The sequence below is a fragment of the Littorina saxatilis genome, linkage group LG5 (genome assembly GCF_037325665.1).
Source record: "Littorina saxatilis isolate snail1 linkage group LG5, US_GU_Lsax_2.0, whole genome shotgun sequence".
NCBI lineage: Eukaryota > Metazoa > Mollusca > Gastropoda > Littorinimorpha > Littorinidae > Littorina > Littorina saxatilis.
The window spans coordinates 35622522-35646498 of NC_090249.1; the positions used below are offsets into that span (position 1 = coordinate 35622522).

General features: G+C 43.5%; 1 protein-coding gene across 1 annotated transcript in view; it reads right to left on the minus strand.

Annotated features, from left to right (window-relative positions):
* Positions 1–471: 471 nt before the first annotated feature.
* Positions 472–23977, minus strand: part of LOC138966986 (uncharacterized) — a 51528-nt gene continuing 28022 nt past the window's right edge. The window contains exons 3-4 of the mRNA XM_070339406.1: positions 10742–11150; positions 472–4606 (exon numbers count right to left, since the gene is read on the minus strand). Coding sequence (XP_070195507.1) covers positions 4380–4606; positions 10742–11009 — 495 coding nt within the window. The 5' untranslated portion in view covers positions 11010–11150 and the 3' untranslated portion in view covers positions 472–4379. The remainder of the gene's footprint in view (positions 4607–10741; positions 11151–23977) is intronic.

A 23977-nucleotide genomic window follows, 5' to 3' on the forward strand; every position in this document is an offset into this window, starting at 1 on the left:
TAACTCTGTGTGTGTGTGAGTATGTGTGTGTGCGAGTCAGAATGCTTTCATACAGTCATTTAGAAAACCACTTATAACCTTGAACGGTTGAAAACGACGTTAAACACCAAATAAAGAAAGAAAGAAAGAAAACCACTAATGTCTATTCAGAAATTATTTCTGCACAGAGCACGAAAGGTAATGTTTCTTGGTACTGTATGTCCAAGATGAGGGATGGTCTTGTACCACGGAAAACCCTGGCCAGATCTGAGATGGTGAGCGGAATAATGTGCACAGGAAAGTCTGTGCCTTTTAAGACAAGCTTTGCTATAACTAGGGCAATGCCATGACTGTTCTGACCTTTGGTCTGTTTTGTCTTTGTAGTAAGACAGAGAACCTGCCTTTCTTGTTATTCAAGAGGGAAGATGTTCGTTGTTTCGACCAAAGAGAAACTCGTACAAGCATAACACATGCAAACACATGCAACATTGGTTGCCAGATCAAATCAGGTATTTATTGTCATGATATCCCAAATACGTAACCAACAGTTATAAGCGTGCACGGGTTTACAAACAAATGCAATCACACAATCAATCCCACAAACACTCAGGCAAGCACGCACTTGCACACACACACACACACACATACTCAACACACAGTATCAGTCAGTTTTCACACAAGAAGATCTACAAGGAGACATGCCCACTCCCGAAGGATGTCCTTATCCATCCATGGACAACATCAAGGTCACGGAAGAGGGTGTTTTCAAACTTCTCGCGAAGATAAACCCTCACAAGGCTTCCGGTCCTGATGGCCTTCCAGCTAGAGTTCTCAAAGAGTGCGCCCACCAGCTTGCACCACTCTTAACTGTAATCTTCAACAAATCACTAGAAGAAGGGGCAGTCCCCGAGGATTGGAGACGAGCGAACGTCTCCGCCATTTTTAAGAAAGGAAGCAGGCACGACGCAGCCAACTACAGACCCGTTTCACTCACCAGTTTATGTTGTAAGCTCCAGGAACATGTTATTACCAGCAACACCATGGCCCATTTAGAAAAGCACAAGATCCTAACAGACGCACAACACGGTTTCAGAGCACGCCGCAGCTGCGAAACTCAACTTCTGACTCTCACACACGAACTGGCCGCTAGCTTAGATTTAGGTAAACAGACAGACATGGTAATATTAGACTTTTCTAAAGCGTTCGACCGTGTCCCACACCGTCGACTCCTGGCAAAATTAGACCATTACGGCATTAGGGGGACCACCCACAAATGGATTGATGCATTCTTATCAGGCAGAACTCAACAGGTAGTTGTAGATGGTGAAACATCAGACCAAGTCCCAGTAGTGAGCGGAGTGCCACAAGGAACAGTAATGGGGCCCCTTTTGTTTCTCCTCTTCATCAACGACCTCCCAGATAAACTCATCTCTAAAACCAGGTTGTTCGCAGATGATTGCATTGTCTACAGGGAAATTAAAGACATACAGGATTGTAGACTCCTTCAAAGTGATTTAAACACCTTGTCACAGTGGGAAAGGACTTGGGGTATGGAATTCCACCCACAGAAGTGTAGTGTTTTGACTTGCTCCAGATCACGCAAGAGAACCACCTTTGACTATGTTTTGAAAGGTTTCACGCTAGAGCAGACAACCAGCTCCAAGTATTTAGGTGTAGATATCTGTAGTGACCTTTCATGGAAGTCCCACATCGACCGTGTTACCAAGAAAGCAAACGGCGTTCTCGGATTCCAGAAAAGAAACCTACGCACAACCAACAAGAAGACCAAGTCCAACGCATACTTCACGCTCGTACGACCACACTTAGAGTATTGTAGTGCAGTTTGGAACCCGCACACCGTAGAGATGACCAAAAAGGTAGAACAGATTCAACGTAGGGCAGCAAGGTATGTGACACACGATTATAGTTATGAAAGTAGTGTCAGTTCCATGTTGCAGTCACTCGGATGGGAAACCCTAGAAAGTAGGCGCACCAAGACCCAACTCACAATGCTCCACAAAATCATCAACAACCTGGTAGATATCCCCCCAGACCCCTACCTCACCCCTGGCACTGGCAGAACTCGATCCAACCACAACCTTAAACTTCGCCAAATTTCCGCCCGTACAAACTATTTTAAATACAGCTTCTTCCCGCGTACCATCCCCGTGTGGAATTCCCTCCCGGCAGCTGCTGCCGAGGCTCCCTCTCTGGTATCTTTCAGAGGGGAGCTCTCCAAACTCTCATTCTAACTCCTCCCCACTCCTTATTTTGTTTCAAAGTTAGAGTAGGGTCTCAGTTATATTCAGTTCCTCCTTGATCGTTTTGTTTCGTTTGACTACTTCCTTTATGCTTAAGTCTTTTCTATCCTCAGTTACTTTTTATTTTTTCTCCGTCTTTGTCCTCTTAAAGAGCGCTAGTCACTAAAAGTCAGCAATTGACGACGTGACGAAAATATTCTGAAATTCTGAAACACACACACACACACACACACACACACACACACACACACACACACACACACACACTGTCACACACACACACATACTGCACACAACACAGGCCACGCCACGTAAAAAAATTATAGACTAAACACCAATAACTGCAAAACCACATTCTGATAATCATCGGTCGACGGCCATCGCCAGTTTCTCTCTGACAGCATGCTAAATTATTGCGCGAATCTATCAAAACAAGAATACAGAGTTATCTCCCATATGTTTTTCGCGAGCACTAATCTAAACTTTGAGATCAGTGTTCGCGAGACGAAAATGATTGCAGATTGGCCGACTTCGACAGTGATCTCCGTTCTGTTCTTCACAGTTATGATAAAGACATCGTTCTAAGGTCAAAACAAGTCGAAACTGATTTGAGACTGCTGTCGGAAGGACACCGTGATATATGGGTGGTTGCACATCACTCAGTCTCAACTGGTTACAGACAAAATCGTCTGCTCCGGCGCGCGCCGAAGTAAAGTTGATTATCACGTGACACTTTAGATTTGTTTGCTCAGTAAATACAGCCGCGAAAGATAGCTCGCTTGAAACCACGGTCTTACATATCAATTCCTTTGCGATTTAAAAATTACACAACACCATGAAAAATCATTATCGACGATCGCGAATCTGCTTATATCAGTAACACATTACGAAAAGATCTAAATATGTAAAAAAAAAAAAAATCAAAAAAAAATCGATTTCTTACCCACAGAAAGAAAACCGCAAGGCATCCTGTCAGGGATAGAATGAGACCCGAAGGGAAGTAACTCATTTTTGACCTGTCAGTTCACGATACATGTGCAAAACCAGTGACGGTAGTTTTGTTCTTAGCGAGGGGAAATAACCAAGTATAGTCCTTATCTCGGTCCTTGGTTGCTTCCCTTACTTCGGTACTGTCAGCACAACTCAGCATGCGATTTTCATTTACACTGGTCCTGAAAGGTAAGATATTCTGCGACTAAGTTGGTAACATGTTTGAGTGCCATTGTGTGTGTGGTGTGTGTGTGTGTGTGTGTGGAGGGGGTGTGAGTGAGTGAGTGTGTGTATGCCTGTGGGTCAGTTTGCCCGTGTCACAGTGCGTGCGTGTGCGGGCGTGCGTGCATTTGTGTGTGCGTGCGTCGGTGCGAGCGTGCGCGCTTGCGTGTGTGTGTGTGTGTACATGATGTGTGTGCGTGCGTGCATGCGTGCGTGTGTGCGAAGAAGTTTCATTGTGTGCTTGGTGGTTGTTCCGCAGACTGTTCAAGTAACCTTTGAACCTAATTGAAGCTAATAAGATCTAGCTACTGAATCGTATGTTACATAATAACTGATTCTTTGGTGAAAGTATAACTCTAAACAGTCCACAGCAAGTGCGAAGTTATATATTCGAAGCACAAATAGAGAATACTACATGGCCGCTTGCTGTGTCATAGGCTACTAGGTAACTCGACTTGGTTTTTGTCAAATATTGAAATGCATCTTGCAAGCAGTGGCAAATTACGTCCCTGCCAGACTAGTTTGACACGACCTCATTTACATGGTATACCAACGTGTGAGTGTGTGGTTTAGTTATGACATGGGTGGTCTCTCTCATGTAGGCTATGTAGGATCAAATTGATACTGAAATAGTGAACTACATGCTTCGTCACTTTTTTCAGCACGAAACAGTTCCTTCTCAATTAGTCCAGGGTTAGAGATAATGTAATACTGAGCGTCAATGTATCGATGGAACTTTGGATTTCTCTACTTTGAGACATGAGACGTCAGAGGCCAAATAAAACTCATATTTAGGCGGCTCGCCGGAACTAGTCGACCGCTAGCGCGGTTTCAGATAACAGTAGCTGTCTGAAACTGTGTAAAATGTCACATTTTGGTCAAAAATACAATGAACGTATAATATTTTCGCCCCACACATACACACTCTCAGTAAGAATGTTCCGCGGAAACCGTCCCGTAGTTGTGACCAGTGTCTGCACTCTCAGTCCCGCGGGGCCTTGTCGGCTGTGACGTCATTGGCTGTGATGACGACAGAGCTCGCCTCTCTGCGTCATCGTTGCGTCGCGAGCGGGCCGCGTCACACTCCCGGCACACTACACTGTTAGTGAAGATTGCGGAGAGGATCAGCCCTCCAAGCCCGATCAGAATCATTCCTGCAACACAGAGAAACAGATAGTTAGACAGATAATAATAATAATAATAATAATAATAATAATAATAAATGAGCATTTATATAGCGCAACATCATAACTTTACAATTATGCTCTTTGCGCTTGACACATTTAAAATTAAAACACAATTATACAAGCATTTACATCTACATTCATAGTCAGCAATGCTTAATTAAAAGCTTACACCATCACACATACATTACAAAAGATTCTTCCACTAACTAAGTAATAAAAACATGAATAAAATAGGTAGTAAAAAACAAGGAAATACCAGCTGAATACCCTTAATCAAACAGAACATGTTATCAACAATGCTGAAAAACAGTCCTAGATGTTTATATACATGTAACCGAGTGCCGAAACACTACGATCACCTCGGGAAGCGAAGTGCAATCAAACAGGTTTGAAAATATTAGGGCTAATTTCTTAGCCCTATAAAAACTGTTATGCAAACCCGAAGGTTTCCATGAACATACAGACAATCGGAAACTACCAGACCCCATCACAAACAGATTTCCACAAACCACGGGTGTTGACTTAAAGGCCAACAACTCGGGTGCAGAGTCTGCTGTGAAAGGAGCGGTAGCCTCCCCTGTCACAATCGCCCCCGTTTGAAATGAACTTCGTCCCGAAGTTCCGAACCGGGGGACCACTGTCCATCCCAAGTTCGCAGAATGGGAACAGCACGAACATGTTCAGTGGTCATATTATGCCATTACCTGAACATATCATGCCGAGTCCCATCCCTGCTCGCAAGCGCCAGATGTGATAGGGTGGAGTGGAAGGGGGGGAAATAGGCCAGGAAGCATAAATGAGACGCCAAGACAGAGGTTGCGATAACGTGACTTTTATTTAACGTCCACCAGAAAGCAGACACCAGAAAGCAGACACCAGAAAGCAGTGTGGTTCCTTCCTCAATATACAGCCGCACACAACTCGTCGGAACTTGAATTACGATCCCGGTCGAAAGTCACCTCGCTGATATAAACCCAGCTCTAAAACGTCTGTTCAACTGAACACACACACAAAGTCTCTCTAAACAATCCTCGAATCACTCCTTCGCCAAAATACAGTTATAATGGCCCAAACTACACTACTTGAGGTACTTGCATTGATTATTACAGAAACACAAACATCGTTCAACTACAACTAAAACATCACAATCCAAGATACGCACACTGACACGTCTTCACACTTCGAAATCACACCGGGTACTCTTCTAGCCCACGCTATTATTCTGACTCACGCGCGCACCCGTTCAAACAATCAACCAATAAGAAACCAGCCTCCATACACACCTACAATTAGCTACAACACACAATAATCCTAGCGGGAGACACAACTTGGGTCAGGGGAAGATAATAGACAGGGAGTAAAAGAGAGGGACAACAGTACATGAAATCGCCACACGGCTACATCCCCCCAGCTCTATACCAACTGCGTTCTCGCAGGTACAACGCCTCGGGATTAGCTGAAAATGACATATATTATTCAAACACAAACCAAACACAAGTTCACCCAAGTGAAACAACAAATAAAATCAGAAACAGTAACGGATGACACGCACAGTCACCCAACCCATTCATGCAAGACAAAATACAACAGGCAATCAATAATGATACTTTACACAGTCTCTTAGCTGATCACAATAGCTAACAAGCAAGCAAGGCATGGTTACGCCACATGTGTGACTGTAGAGTTTTCATGATTTTACGAGGGGGTGGTTTAGCTGGGACTTAGAGTAAAGGGGCAGGACAAATTGAGCACAGAATCCCACAATGTTATCTGGTCAGCGTCGTGAAGCTCTACGGGGGCTGGGGCTGTCGCAAGCCGATGCTCTTTCTCTGTGAGCTGCTGTTGCAACAACGCTTCCAGGTCTTAGCGAATGTGTCCTGCTGCTTTCCGCTCAATTGACACGACACCTCTTCACACTTGAAAACTAACCGCTCTCTAAGTTGGCGTATTTCTAAGTCCTTCTGGAAGCGTTCATCCTGTAACTGTTGCTTGGCCTCCAGTTCCTTCTTCAGTCGGGTCTCTAATCTGTCAATGGAGGCCTCGTGCTTCGGCGTCAGCTGTTCCTGTGCAGTCACAACCTCCTCTGTCTGACTGCTCTGCTCGCGGTGCGGTTGCTTGATGGCTGTTGACTGCTGGTCCACACGTGACTCACTGGGCTGTCTCCATGACAACGGTTGTTGACTCCCATGACGCTTGGTAGGGCACCTGCTCTGTAGGTGCCCGTGGCGGTTGCAAAGCCAACAACGTGGCTTCGCGGACGGTTGCTGTTGACGAGAGGCAGCCGGCGGGCGTTGGTGCAGGGCAGCTCGAAGCTCTGCTGACTTGATGGCGAGTTCGCTGACTTGTAATTGCAGGCTGCGTACCTCAGTGCTGCTCTCTGTTGCTTGTTGTTGTTGCTTCGTCACCACCACCTTGAAATCTTCTCTCATCCACCTGATAGCTTCTACACGGACTGCCGCAAAAGTGACAGCCTCACGCCCTCTCACAAAGCGCATGAGGTCCCGTCTCATTGCAGGCAAGAACAGTCCGTGCATGAATCGATCACGAAGTGCAGCATCGGTAACTGTACCGGCAACAACAGCATTCATCTTGTCCCGCAGAGCCTGCAACCTGTGGGCATATGAGAGAATGCCCTCCTCTTGACTCTGGCAGATGCTGTAGAACGACGCTAGTAGAGTGGAAATGCTGGCGTGGTCCCCAAACGTGTCCTGCAGGATGTTCAGGACTAAGTTGGCAGTGGCAGTCGCCTGAGGGGGGTGCAGGTTGATCTCCTTCTTGGCAGGCCCAGCAAGTGACTGGATCAGCCATTCAGCAGCCTCGCCGCCCAGCGCCTCCAGGTTGAAGTGGGCAATGATGCGACGAGCCTCTGTGACGTAGTCGTCTAGCGGACAGCCATCGTTGCTGCTAGTGAAGAGGGGAAGCCTGGGAGGGGATAACATCTGCCACTGGGGTCTAGGAACCCCGTCGACTGCCATCTTGGATACGCCGAGTACCTCCTACACTGCTTTCCCTGCTTTCTGGTGTTAAACTACGGCGTCTCTACTTCCTGAACCCTGCTACGCATGCGCCAGATGTAACCGAGTGCCGAAACACTACGATCACCTCGGGAAGCGAAGTGCAATCAAACAGGTTTGAAAATATTAGGGCTAATTTCTTAGCCCTATAAAAGCTGTTATGCAAACCCGAAGGTTTCCATGAACATACAGACAATCGGAAACTACCAGACCCCATCACAAACAGATTTCCACAAACCACGGGTGTTGACTTAAAGGCCAACAACTCGGGTGCAGAGTCTGCTGTGAAAGGAGCGGTAGCCTCCCCTGTCACAACTAAAACAACAAATACACTACATGTAGCCTACTGATGGACTGAGAAAACAAAATCAGGGGTTGTATTTCTTGAAGAGGTGCGTTTTAAGTGCTCGTTTGAATGCTTGGGGTGACTGAGAGTGGCGGATGTGAAAAGGGAGAGAATTCCATTGTGTGGGTGAGCAGAAAGTAAAAGTGCGTTGTCCGTATGTTTTGGTTTTGGTGTGTGGAATGGTAAGGATGCGACAGTCAGAAGAGGCACGGAGTTGTCTCGCTGGAGAATAGACGGTGAGGAGTTCAGAGAAGTAAGCAGGAGACGAGCCAGAAAAGAAGTTAAAGCAGAGGGTGGACAGTTTGTAGTCAATGCGGGCTTGAATAGGTAACCAGTGCAGTGTGTGAAGAAGTGGTGTTGCGTGATCTCGTTTTCGTGCTTTGAGAATGAGGCGTGCTGCCGAGTTTTGGACTTTTTGTAGTTTATGCAGGAGGTACAGAGGACAGCCAGAGAGAAGAGAGTTGCAGTAGTCAAGTTTAGAAAGAACAAAGGCACAGACAAGAGTGTTAGTTGTTTGAGAGGAGAGTGTGTGGCGAATGGTGCTGATCTTACGAAGCTCAAAATAAGCTGCTCTACAGACTAAAGATATATGTTTGTTAAGGGTCATGTCAGATGAAAGGGTGAATCCAAGGTTTCTAGCTGATGGTGAGAAAAGAATGTCGGTGTTGCCTATTTGAACAGAAACAGGTTGGGGAGAGGGAAATGTAGTGTTCTTCTTTTTGCACAGTAAGACTTCAGTCTTATCATCATTCAGCTTTAGTTTGTTATCGACCATCCAAGATTTAACATCAGTGATGCATGTCTGAATGGTCTGGATGGCGGAATGTGTCTCTGCAGGGGGACTGGGTTTATACAGCTGGGTGTCATCAGCAAAAGACTGATTTAAAACAGAATGGTTTTGAATCAGTGTGGAGAGGGGCTTAGTGTACATGATGAAAAGGATGGGACCGAGTACTGAACCTTGAGGAACGCCGAAAGAAAGTGGGGCTGGAGCAGACATCTGGCCATCGACAAGCACAGCCTGAGTCCTGCCAATGAGATAGGACTCAAGCCATGCTAGCGGTGGACCGGATATGCCGTACAGAGTCTGAAGTCTATGGAGAAGCGTGACATGATCAATCGTGTCGAACGCTGCAGAAAGGTCAAGTAGGGTAAGCACTGACACATCACCACCATCCAGAGCAGACAGAATGTCACTGTTTACTTAAGTAGGGCTGTTTCAGTACAGTGAGAAGGGCGATAAGCGGACTGAGAGTGCGAGATCAAATCATGGGTGTTCAAATATGACAACAGCTGCTTCAAAACTACCTTTTCAAAAACTTTGGACAAGAATGATAAATTAGATACAGGACGATAATTCTTCAAAATATTGACATCAAGACTAGGTTTTTTGAGAAGTGGTTTGACAAGTGCAGTTTTGAACAATGATGGAAAAACACCAGATAACAGGCTATCATTGACAATTTGAGTAAGAGTTGGCAACAACACATCAAGATTCTCAAAAAGCAGTGGTGTGGGTATGGCATCAAGTGGACAAGTTGTTGGTTTGGACTTCAGAATAATGGATTTAAGGTCTTTTTCACTGATTGGCTGAAATGATGGAAAAGAACAATCGGTGGGAACATCAACATGACTGGAGGAAGCAGAATGTGCACTCATCTGATCAAGTTCAGAACGAATATCAGAAACCTTCTTGACAAAATAATCACTGAATACATCTGGCAGCTGACTAGCGGGGAAAACAGTGGGAAGTGGGGATACCTTACTGCTGCCGGTCAACCGGCAGCAAATATCGAACAGTTTTTTGCTTGAATCGCAAGCAATAATCTGGGTTTGGAGGAAGGTTGTCTTTGCTGCGTGTACTAACTTAGTTACAATGTCCTTTGCTCCTTGAAATATTTGTTTATGGACAGTAAGACCAGTCTTAAGATACCTGCGCTCAGCACGCCTACGGTCACATTTGGCATCACGCAGTTCGACACAGATATTGGAATACCACGGTGCGGACTTGGACGGACGGACACGGCGACGTGAAACGGGGGCATGAACGTCAAGAGCAGCACGAAGTGTGGCATCAAGTTGGTCAACGGAGGGGGAGGGGGGCAGCGCGTTCTGCAGCTCGTCCCTAAAAGCGTCTTTATCCATCGTACGGAGACAGCGGACAGACTTAAACATGGGTGGAGGAGGAGGACACTGGGTCATCAGATCAAACAAAACACAAAAATGATCTGAGGCTAAGACATTCATACAGACAGACACAAGCTGAGACAAACAGACAGATGCACATGCCACAGACATTGCAGGTGTGGGGAAACTTGTCTTAACAGCTTGTTCTTGGCCAAGAGCAAGAAAATAAGCAGGTAGACTGAAATCTCAGTAAAGTCTAGATCTGTTTCCGAACGGTTTGTTTTTGTTTAAACTCAGTGATACTGAGACGACTTAAAACGGACCCGTATTGAAACTGAATAGGTACAGCCTACTGCATTTGATAACTTATCCCAGATTCATACAACAACCATCCCTGGCGGGGCCTGAATGCTTCGAGAATTCAGTCTCGATTTTTTTATTAACATTTTCAGTTTTAGTTTCTGCCGCCATTACTCAATACATGTACTTTATTATCTCCTTGCAAGGATATTCGGGTCGCGGGTTTTGTATATGTCACAGCGGTGACACGGAGATGGGAAATGGATACCGTTTAACAACGCAGTCCTATTAACATCGTCACACCTTTGAACTCACCTGTGATAATGATGGCATTCAAGGCTTTGGTGAGGGCCATATACTCCTGATCCACGTCCTCGTTTTCTCTCGCCGAGGCGTCGGGATCTCGCTGAATGTCACGTGGGTACAAGAAGCCAATGGCAGCGAAGATGAGTCCAACGATCACAAACCCCATGGCAAAGTAACTGATTTTGTCCAAGGTGGTTTCGCTGGGTTTGCCCCGACATCCTTCCCTTCCCCCCTCGCTGTCTGAAGACACGAGAACAAGCTGGTCAGACTGAGACATAGTGGTGGTGGTAGGCCTACTTTCGATGCTACTCCACCTGCTTCTGCTTCATGATATATGTTTCTTATTTTCCGGCACTGTCATTACTGAAGAGTCGATCGTCTGGTGTTTTTAGGCCAACGGTGTACTGGTTTGTTGAGCCTGGAACAAAATATCGATAGCAACCTTACAGTAAAGTAAATGATACTGATAAATAATAATAATAACAATAATTATAGTTGTTGAATGCCTGTGCTTCTTTCATGCATGCGGGCTTTACCTGTGTATGTAGGCTACTTGTTCGCGTGTTGTGCATGCGTGCCCGTGTGTTTGTGCAGTGCGTATGTACTATGCGCGTATGTGTGTCTGTTCATTAGTTTACTATACACCAAGTGCTCTAAGTTAATTGTTTGTGTATGGCTTACTTTGATGGGTTCTAGTTACTGATTGAGTCTCGACTTTCAGCAGCATGACATTGCGCTAAATGCTTACAGCACCTATACCTGTTTGAGAGAAGAAAAAAAAAGAGCTACTATTGAGCCCCACAAATGAGGTTCACATACCTCCAACTTGAAGACACTGATACACCTTCTAGGCAAACAAAACAACCCCGAAACCCAGGCCTTTCATTTAGTCACTGACACACACACAATCCTTATCAAAGTAGGACTTGCTGTGCGGAATCAAAAATAAGTGTGCTAGTTTTGAACGGAAACCGCAGACGTTGTACACAGAGTGAACTTACATCTAAACGTATATAATATTATATAAACAGATTTTGCACACACAAAAAAAGGAAACAGAAAAGATATCGGTCATTTCGTGAACTGTATCGTATCTGTCGGACAGAGTCCGGACGTTTTCGGTTTCACCGTTTGAACCCCGATCGAGTGCAATTTCTCACATAAAGACAGCAGTAACACAGTAACAATCACTTGTAACATGATACACTAGAACGACACTCAAGTGTTTCTGGACCTCCCACTCTTTCAGTGGACAATTACTGCTACTGTCATCTTGTTTGACAGTTCAGTCGAAACAATTGCCTGTTGTTTTCAACAGGTTTTTACCCCCCTGTCAGGTCACGTAATGGTGGTTTCGGGTGATGATGGATGCCTTTTCTACCTGTCGGTCTGTCTTCACATCTGTCTCTTTGTATGTTTTCGTCTGTCTGCCGTCTGACTGTCGAACACATACGCACGCAAGCACGCAGACGGAAAGAGAGAGAGCGAGAGAGAGAGAGAGAGAGAGAGAGAGAGAGAGAGAGAGAGAGAGAGAGAGAGAGAGAGAGAGAAACAGAGAGAGACAGAGACAGACAGACAGACAGACAGACAGACAGACACAGACACAGACAGACACAGACAGACAGAGGACAACGACAGAGACTGAGAGTGGTTGACATATATGGTTTACATGTAAGTAAAAACCAAGCTACGTTTTTTGTTGTTACTTTTTCTTTTGTTTTACATAAAGTCATGGCACCATTATAAACAAAGGAAGAAAAGTCGCAAAGCATGCGTGTAGCACTTGCATGATCATCCGAAAGACCAGTTCATTTACAGTACACTTACACGTAATTAGTGCCGCAGACTTTCGTTCACATGTACAATTTAAAAGAAAGATCTATTTTTGTAAAACACGCCCAACACGTATGACAGCGCTAGCTCAACACAAATTGTATTACTATAAAGGAAGAGACAAATCAGCCATTTTACCTTTCAATTCTTTATTTAGTCTGAACAAATTTTGTTTACATATAATATGAATAGTTATAGTAGCCTATTGAACACATTTTCAAGTGTAACAGTTTGCCAACCTGTTTCACCGCCCACGCTGAATTCTAACAAACGATTGTGAACAATGTTGTTGTTTTTTCATGTTGGTTTACAAAATTCCGATATGGACCCCCTTCAGTATATAGATGACCGTGTTTGTAAGCGTATCTGCTTTAGTCAGGACATGGCTGCATACACAGATTTTTAAATTCAGTTGTAACACTCGTCCATTAATCAGCTTACAAAGTCCATTCCCCCCCCAAAAAAAAACAAAAAAAACCACACACACACAAAAAACACAAAAACACACAAAAAATGGAAGAAAAAAGCTCAGAAAAAGCAAAAGATGTGGGAGAGGGGGAGGGGGGCGGAGGACGGGGGTAATGTGCACGAGAACGTGCCCGGCAACCGATTGGGAACCAAGGACTTGTACGTTTGGGTTGAAATCTCAAACTCAATTAAATCTCGATGCATGTAGACATTTTCCGGAAATACCTTGTCAATGTTGTGTCAAGAATGTTGTGTCAATGTGCATCTCACACCCCCTTCAAGGAATATATCTCTTGCAAAACGAATTAAAAACCATCAAAGTTATTTTCATAGCATCGTCTATTTCAACCAATACAACCCAGCGCTAGGTCACCCACCCAGTTGGGCAGATTCTCGTGCAGAACACCCCAGGATTTGCGAACAGAACTGCACAGTTAGGCCCAAGTCGTGCTAGTGAGACAAGAATACTTGCGAAAAGTTACATTCTGCTCACGGACAAGAGGTATTTAGCTCCGGATCAGATGAGGGACATGTGTGCAAATAAGACAACAGGAATTCGTGTCAATAGGACAATGCGGTGCTGTTTGCACGAACATAGGTACACGCAAAGAAAGGCGATCCGTGCAATGTGCAAGTGACTGTTACAGTCGAACCTGTTTATAACGACCGCCCAAGGGAAAAAAACTTAACGTGTTCGTTATATTAAGGAGAGGTGGAAAGATGACTTATGCAGGAGAGAACCTGATATCAAGAGGTTTCGCAAGGGCAGGTTCAACTACTGTACGCTTTGCAATAAAATCCGTTTGTCATGTTGTGAAGCTCTCTCTCTCTCACTTTCTCTCTCTCTCTCTCTCTCTCTCTCTCTCTCTCTCTCTCTCTCTCTCTCTCTCTCTCTCTCTCTCTCTCTCTCACTCTCACTCTCTCTCTGCGCTGTGTGTGTGTGTGTGTGTGTGTGTGTGTGTGTGTGTGTGTGTGTGTGTGTGTGTGTGTGTGTGTGTTGACGCATGAACATGTCAATACTTTCATTTACTTTATTATCTCATTGCTCGGAAATTCGGCTCGCTTCCTAGATCCTCTCAGTGGAGGCATAAACCCAATCCCTCCACAAACATCCCCCCCCCCCCCCCTTAAAAAAAAATCAAGTTATTGTTTATACAGAAGGCATCTTGGGTGGTCCGTGCTCTGTCTGACTTCCGTTGTCTGTCGGTACTGTGGTCACGTTACCAGCCGTAAACCTTTGTGTCAAACATCATTCACGTTATGATTTCAGCTGTATTTGCTGCTTCTAAGAGACAACTAGAATAAACTTTGAATTATTTTACAGCCGGCAAATAAGAAATCTGAGGTATAGGCCGAAGCGATTCAGCAGGTGGTTAGTTAACGTTGTTGTTGTTGTTGTTGTTGTTGTTGTTGTTGTTGTTGTTGTTGTTGTTGCTGTTGCTACTGTAACCGTCGCGATATAACCTTCGTGGTTGAAAACGACGTTAAACACCAAATAAAGAAAGAAAGATGCTACTGTAAAGACGTAACATTGAGTTTTAGCCCCACCCACAACATAACACAAATAATTTGTAAATTGTGAAAGGAACGTACAGAGAGAGAGAGAGAGAGAGAGAGAGAGAGAGAGAGAGAGAGAGAGAGAGAGAGAGAGAGAGAGAGAGAGAGAGAGAGAGATAGAGAGAGAGAGAGATAGAGAAAGAGAGAGAGAGAATTGACAATGACAATGACAATTCTTTACCTAGACGTAATTAAGAGAGAGAGAGAGAGAGAGAGAGAGAGAGAGAGAGAGAGAGAGAGAGAGAGAGAGAGAGAGAGAGAGAGAGAAATTATTTATTTATTTATTTACAAGGGTAGTGGCATAAGCAAACAGGTGCTTTTTTACATCCAGCCCTCGCCCATGGGAGGGTTTAATCTAATGATACGTTTTAAAAATGTTGGAATATCAATTAAAGAAGTAATATAAAACAAACGACGAACAAGCAAACGATTAACAGACTAAACAAACAAACAAATTTATACATACAAACCAACATGACATATTATTGTCAAAGGCACAATGAACATTGTTTCAAGCAAGTAAAGCATGTGCAACTTTGAGGGAAGAAAAATTCCGTGAACTGAGGAATCAATGGAACAACTACGTTGCAAGTAATAACGATGTAGCATCGATACATAAGTCATGTTATGAAATTAATTAGGTACATTCATCTACTGAAACGTGTAAACGGTAAAAATAAGGCATCAACAATATAAACATGTTCAGGCTATAAGTGAGAACGAAATGTGCCATGTATAAGGAATGAGAAATATCTGCCTTTAAAAGTCTTGGCATTGACGGAATGTCGGAGACCGCTTGGAAGTGAATTCCAAAGATTAGTCCCCGAAAAGAGTAGGCTGGACTTAAAAAGATCTATACTGAGAGATCTGAGAGAGAGAGAGAGAGAGAGAGAGAGAGAGAGAGAGAGAGAGAGAGTCAGATGTGGCTCTTTGAGAGAGTGAGAAAGAGAGAGTGAGTGAATGAGTGAGTGAGTGAGTGAGTGAGTGAGTGAGTGAGTGAGTGAGAGAGAGAGAGAGAGAGAGAGTGAGTGAGTGAGTGAGTGAGCAATAGAGTGAGTGAGTGAGTGAGTGTGAGTGAGTGAGCAATAGAGTGAGTGAGTGAGTGAGTGTGAGTGAGTGAGTGAGTGAGTGAGTGATTGAGAGAGAGAGAGAGGGAGAGAGAGAGAGGGGGGAGAGAGAGAGGACAGTTAGGGAGACAAAAAGACAAATAAATAGATATTAAGACAGATTTGGACGTGTAGGGAAGGGAAGAGGAGGAAACGAAGATGAGGAAGAATAACAACATACCACCAGTAACTTTCAACTCTCACGCACCACCCACTTCTTCATCACCCTCCCCCGCCGTAACTGCCACATTTCTAAATACAACCCCATTGTTTGCCACCAACATTAAAGCAGTTCAGCTGAACCCCTTTTTATAGACTGCGCCCAAATCTGAAAAAGTCAGATCTTAACAGAAAGGCAATATCAACATTGAGGTAATTTACAGACATCGTGAACAAAAAATCTGCCAACAGGCAAGGCCTTATAGCCGGAGTAATTTTTGCGAGGATTAGTTTCTACGCCAAAAACTTTGAGCGGTTTTAAGATATTCCAGGCGGTTGTTACCTTCACATCCTGAACAGGTCAGGATATCCTACCGAAATCACGGTAAAGGTTTGTAGATTTGAAATAAGTTTTGGCATTTCAACGAGTGCCGACGCCAAACGACTCCCATGCCTTAAAAAGGGGACAGCAGTCTGAATTTTAGAGGTGTGAAAAGGGAGTTTCGACTGTACAGCCTTAAATAATTAAAGAGGATCAGTAAAATCCTATATAGTCAAACCGCCGCTGCATGTCCAAGACTAACTGACTAAACTCGTCTGGTCTTGCCAGGAGGGTTCCCTGTTTAACCCTCACACGGCCGTAATCCTAGTCAATCCAGCGCCCCATGTCCAAGGTGGTGTACAAGACTGACCCACACGTTCACCCCTTGTCGTGTGACAGACGGCATTAGCCGGACATCCATCATCACTGACCAGCGTAACTGGACAAGGGAAAACCCCTGGCTTACACCTACAGGCGTCTGGGAAACAGTCTTCATGCATCGCTTGCCATGATTTGTTTCCACTGACGGTCTCGCCGGTTTTCCTGATAGTTTGTCTGGTTCTGCTTACAATAGAATTTTGTTCCGCGAAAATAAATGTACATATGTGCCAACTAAGTCTGAATACATTTCTCATGCATCGCTTGCCGTGATTTGTTTCGACGGTTTCGTCAGTTTTCCTGATTTTTGTAGTCTGGTTGTGCTTAAAATAATGCTAGATGCATTCCGTGAATGTAATGCAACATATTCAACGTATCAATATACTATCTAAATGTAAAAACAAAATAAAAAAAATCAGGCAGTGCAGGCTTTGAAAGAGCTGATACAAATGAGCCAGTTTTTGTTCCGTGAAAAGAATTTTACATATGAAAATAAAAGAACAACACACACACATGCGCGCGCGCGCACTCACGCTCACGCACGCACGCACGCACCCACACATTAACACACACACACACACACACACACACACACACACGCACGCACACACACGCCACATAAAAAGGCACAGATGTTCTTTCGATCAGTAATACTGTTTGCCCATCAAGCTATAGCGTGCATGAGTTCCACTAACATGGTATATGTGAAATCATTAGCGCAAACACTGTACTTGATATCAAAGTAAAAATATCGACTGAGTCACAGATGTGTTTACACAGCTTTATTTAAGGGCGGGGACGTAGCTCAGTTGGTAGCGCGCTGGCTATCAGCGTGGGTTCGATCCCCACGTTCGGCGAGAGATTTATTTCTCGGAGTCAACTTTGTGCAGACTCTCTTCGGTGTCCGAACACCCCCGTGTGCACACATGCGCACGAAAAAGATCCCACGATCACAGCGAAAGTCTCAGGGCTTGGAAAACACGAAGACACGCATGCATCATCTCTCGTCTCCAATTATCATGATCGTATTTCGATACTTTGACGAGACAAACCCAATGCTGGTGTGTCGAAGAAGACAGCCACAGCGGGCTTGTTCGAATCAAAGTATCACACCATATCTTCAACGTATTACCAATACCTGTCCCAATATAGACCAGTTGGTCTAAGAGGACGTTAAACCCTAATAGTCTAGCTTTATTTAACGTAGCCATTTGCAATCAAGGTCTAAGAAACAGCAGTTGAAAACTAGCCTACTATTTATTTTAGATAACTTTAAATGCAAGAGTTTTTAAAAGCTGTGCGAACAAATTGTTTTGATTAGATTTTCTGTTTGATTGTAATTTGGCTCAATTCAATTCAATTCAATGCAATTCAATTCAACTTAATTCAAATCAACTCAATTTATTGTAATCTAATTTTTCTCCCTATAATACGAAAGCCTACTATTAAGTTATAGACATAAGCGCTTCACAACAATAAGACGTGTGTCTTCCCAATTACCTACCCCACTAGTAGACAACTGTGTTTTTATTAAGTAATTAAGGCGGAAATAAGAATAAATGTAGTAGATGTCTGTTTACTTGTTCAGTTTACAAGTCTCGAGAAGGGTCAGGTCTTAATTTATTGTCTCCCAGGTACGGATATATCCGTACCCACTCATTAGGCTCTATCTGACCAGGTACGGATATATCCGCTCAGACTGTTAGCTTCAGTCGCTTCCTGTAACGTCCATCTAATGCCTGCATTCCAGCGTGTTGATACACAGTTTCTACACAGTTACTACAATTCTGAGTGACCTGGCTGCTGCAGCACAGCTTGTCTCGGCTAAAAAAAAAAAAAACCTTGGTCAACGTAGGTGGGGTAGAAAGTGTTTTGAACCATAGTCAAATAATACTGTCTTAATTCAGATGACTTGAAGCACTTTTACTGCAACGTCGAAATGCAAAATACTCCCCTGTAGCACTTAAATGTCCCCCATAACAGTGACTAACTTAGCACGACAGATGTCACAAAATGGTTTACCACTGACATTCTTAGCTATCCGTCTCACATAACGAGGAAGATGAGGTAATATCGCTGATTACCCAAGCGTAGCACAATAGCAAACAAAGCAAGCATTCAAGGCACGCAGTGTCTAAAAACCAAAAAGCAGCGTGATTACACAGTAAAGGTCACGTGATCCATCATGGCGGCGGAAGGGGGCAGGACAAGGCACAAACGACTACATGAGTTGAAACGTTTAACCTTTGCCCTTCATCATTTGTTACAAGTAACACGAATGTGAAACACGCTATATGATGAAGACTGTCTTCAGTGCGGTGGGTGAAAACGAGTACGCGTTTCCCCGTTCATTTTTGGCTGCTAAGTGCATGAAGTCTGATGCTTTTCTTTTTCTCATCGCGATGTCTGTTTTATGGACGTATACTCACACACACGCGTGCGCACACACACACAAACACACACACACACACACACACACACACACCACACACACACACACACACACACACACACACACACACACACACACACACGCACGCACACACATGGACACGGATGTGGTTGTCTTGGTCAACAAGACACGTCAGCGTCGAGAATTGCGGGATGAGTTTATCTTCACTTAGAACCGTAGGGTGTATAAATGCATGATGTAGATATCAATTGTCTTTACGGGTATAATGAGCGGAGCTGGTAAAGTACGAAGGCCCCCCCCCCCTTGCTTAAATGCAATGTGTCAGCATAAAAATCGGATAGCATAACCACCATAAGAAGCAACGGCAATAAAAGCTTCATGCAGTGCTTTTAAAGAACAAAAATGGTTTCCCTGGTCGTCTAAATGTGCACCACGTTTTGTCAATTTTGCGTCGTAATGGACTGAATGGCTTCGTTTAAAAGACACTAACATGCCGAAGGTCACTGAGACATGTCAGAAAAACTAGATTTTAGAAAATTTTGCGTCGTGATGAGTGACTTCGTTTTAAACACACTAACGTACCGAAGGACACAGTGACACATCTAAGCTTTGAGTAACTATAGTGTCAGAGGTCACACGTGCGAATGCAAAGGAAGCACGCGCTTGGGTCAAGGGTCACCAACCTGATGCATCACCTGGTGATGCCAGTCGCAGACGACAGGCAGGAAACAGTGAACAACTACTAAACTATTTCGTGTCAACAAACTCAGAAGCAAAGGACAGTCATTTATTAAACACACTGACTGAGTTGCGCATGCCGCGTAGCTGAATTATCGCGATATTTGGCTGTAATGTGTGTTGGCGAGAAATCTAGTTCGCATCTGCAGTCGGCTATGATGGGAAATAATCCTATAGAATGCAATGCGCGTATGCGTATTATATGAATGACCGTTGGTCGAGTAGTCTCGAACAGCGCGAGCATTTCTTCTATATTGATGTGTTTATGCCAAGAAAGTACATTAAAGAAAATGTAAAGCAGAGTTGGACCTGTTTGGCACCATTTGGCCGGTAACATACGCGGTTGTAGTCCCGTATCACGATTACTGTGATTTTAAATGTGATTCAAAATGTCAAACTTTTCTGTGGAAAAATGAAATACAAGGAGCTGGTAGTTTGACCTGACTGTGTGAAAACTGCGTGTATAACTGAAGCGTAGGAATCATCTAGATAAACATTTGTTGATTGTTTAGTCGTGCGTAACAACATTTTCTTGTTATATACACTGAAATCCCCATTGTTTGGTTTGTCCTTCTGTTTGAAATGGTATCAAGCTCACAAGATCTCAAAATAAAACTCTCCAGAATATTGCTTTGCTTGGTTTATTTCAATATTTCATCTTGATACACTCCAGCGAAAGCGGGCATACACGTAACATATTGTGAGAGTTTTCACCCATGAACAAAGAAGACGAAGTTACAGACACGCAGACGGACAGAGACTGTGAGTTCAAACAGACTTAACATTTAAGCGAAAAAAGCAGAACGAGATTGAGGCATAAAGACAGGAAACGGGAAATATATAGTCATCACAGTGAAAGAGCGAAAACAGACCGTGACTAACAGAAATACCCAAACAGGTCGTCGGTCAGCCAGACAGACAAACCTAAGGCCACCAAAAAAAAGTTGTATGTTTCTGGTCACCCGACCCTACCTACTTTTTTCCCGCCGACCCTAGATCTTTTTGTATTGCATTTTTTTTTAAACGAGGAAAAAAACCCGTCAAAACGAAAGTAACAGACGGCAGACGACATAAGGGGGATAACCCCGCTTCCCTTTTGTGTTGTCTTTCTCTTTGTATAGTAAGTCCAGTCTCTTTGCGTCACTGGATAGTGATTTTCTACCCGGGCTGACCAAACAAAAAAAAACAAAAAAAAACCCAAAAAAAATCCCTACCTACCTACCCTATTTTTTTGTAGCCATGTTACCAGAAACATACAACTTTTTTTGTGTGGCCTAATACACATTCGTCCTCGTGTCAAGACCACGCGATGGTTTACTCCTCTTTAATCTCTCTTAATAAATCGCATGGGATTTCCAAAAACTCATAATTCTTTTTTCCCGTCCTATTCATGATTAGTTTACATCGTAAATAAAGCCTTAACTGTGTCCTAAACAAACCGACTGCATTAGGCTAAGAATCCCAAAGTCAACAGACACAAAATATGGAGATGAATATGATCTCAAAAAAATCCCTCTTATCTCTACTCATGATTCTCGCTGACTTTCCGGATCCAATGTTATCTCTCGTAATATTTATGAGTCGTGTGTATCGTAAATGTCACCACAATTGGACACAAAGCAAAAAGGCCGCATTAGGCAACAACAACAACTAAAATATCCCCATCGATTTTTAATTAAAAAGGGAGGGGGAGGAGAACGAACATAAACGGTAAGGAGACGAATATTTTTGCCAGGTATTCTTTGGATAATAAAAATAAAGACATTTACACAGGTGACCGCACTACGTACGTGAGAGACACCGCCCACGTGATAAATAAACCATCGTTTCCCACGTGTAAATATCATGTAAATGAGGTCGGGTCAAACTACAGTTTGGCCGACAGGGGCCTGATTCTCCACTGCTCATGATGACAAAGTTACGGAGACAAACTTCATTCTCAGGACAGACTAACTGACTGATTGACAGAAGCATTCAATTCTGAAGGCACACTGACTTTCTTTATCCACAGCGCTCACGCACACACGGACAGACGGACGCACGGACACAACCACGAACACGTACATGAATGCAGGCACGTACACACGCAAGTAGGCACGCACGCACGCACGCACGCACGCAGGTACGCAAGAATGCAGGCACAAACGCGCAATAAGGCAGGCTAGCATTCACACACACACACACACACACACACACACACACACACACACACACACACACACACACATACACCGGCCCACACACACACACTGACACACACACACACACACACACACACACACACACACACACACACACACACACACACACACACACACTCACAAACAAAACAATTTAAACTCCCCTAGTGATGTCACACTTGGTACTGAGTCTTTGAACTCTGCGATGTTCCGGCCAGTGAACACAGTGATTACTGCAATGAGACAACGGTAATGCTTCGCTACTGTCGCTCACTCGCTCATTGTTTTCTAATTGGTACACGAACAACTAAAAGTTAACGGGGTCACCTACATTCCCCAGCCTTGTCTCCTTCAGTAAGTTGACACACAATGGGGTACTAGCTGGGTAACGTATGTGGCAATTCTCTTTCCATTTCCCCCCGTTAAAACAAAGACCAACACTGAAACCAGCAAACAAACAAACAAATAAACAAAAACAAAAACAAAATTAATTGACAACGAAACCAATGTCAACAGCAAACAAACAAACAAATATTAAAACTATAAAACAAAATAATAAAACGACGGCCAAATGTACAACAAACGAACAAACGAACAAACATAGACACACATGCACAAAGAAGCAAACAAACATACAAACAAACGTACAAACAAACAAAGAGAGAGAGAGAGAGAGAGAGACAGGGAGACAGACAGAGAGCGCAATGTGTTACCGCAGACGAATAAATGTCTGTCAGAAAAAAAGTAACAATACAAACAAAAGATATGATAAATGTACAGAACAACAATCTAAGCAAAACAAAGCAGAACAAACAAGTCGCGTAAGGCGAAATAACAACATTTAGTCAAGCTGTCGAACTCACAGAATGAAACTGAACGCACTGCTTTTTTCACCAAGACCACATACTCGCAGTTTCGTTAGTCCACCGCTCGTGGCAAAGGCAGTGACATCGACAAGCAATGCAGAATAGTGCGGTAGTGGTCGCGCCGAGCAGGATAACACGCTTTTCTGTATGCCTATTCTTTTTAGCTTACTGAGTTTGTTTTTAATCCAAACATATCAGATCTATATGTTTTTGGAATCAGGGACCGACAAGGAATAAGATAAAATTGTTTTTAAATAGATTTCGGAAAATTAATTTTAATCATAATTTTCATATTTTTAATTTTCAGAGCTTGTTTGTAATCCAAATATAACATAATTATGTATATGTTTTTGGAATCAGAAAATGACGAAGAATAAGATGAAATTATGTTTGGATCGTTTAATAAAAAAATAATTTTAATTACAAGTTTCCTATTTTTAATGACCAAACTCATTAATTAGTTTTTAAGCCAATAAGCTGAAATGCAATACCAAAGTCCGGCCTTCGTCGAAGATTGCTGGGCCAAAATTTCAATCAATTTGATTGAAAAATGAGGGTGTGACAGTGCCGCCTCAACTTTTACAAAAAGCCGGATATGACGCCATCAAAGGTATTTATCGAAAAAATGAAAACATCCGGGGATATCATTCCCAGAAACTCTCATGTCAAATTTCATAAAGATCGGTCCAGTAGTTTAGTCTGAATCGCTCTACACACACACACGCACAGACAGACACACACACACAGACACACACACACACACACACACACACACACACACACACACACACACACACACACACACACACACACACACACACACACACACACACACACCACGACCCTCGTCTCGATTCCCCCTCTATGTTAAAACATTTAGTCAAAACTTGACTAAATGTAAAAAGACCAAAACAAATAATTATGTACGAATAGATGCCTATCTATATTGTCTCAGCCTATATCTCATTAAGTGCGCATGCACACTTAGCGATTCACACAAACGAAATGACAAAATTAATTTATGATCTCATGTCAATTGATACGCATCTTCTAATTTGGAATACGTTCACATGGTGTTACGTACGTGTCTGTAACAGCTGCTGCTTCAAACGGTTGATCAGGTAGGTAATATCCAGTGCATTTGACATGGCGAAATGTGACAGCATTTGGTGGAGGGGGGGGGGGGGGGGGGTGTAAGTTGCACGAAACATTTTGAAGTAGAGTA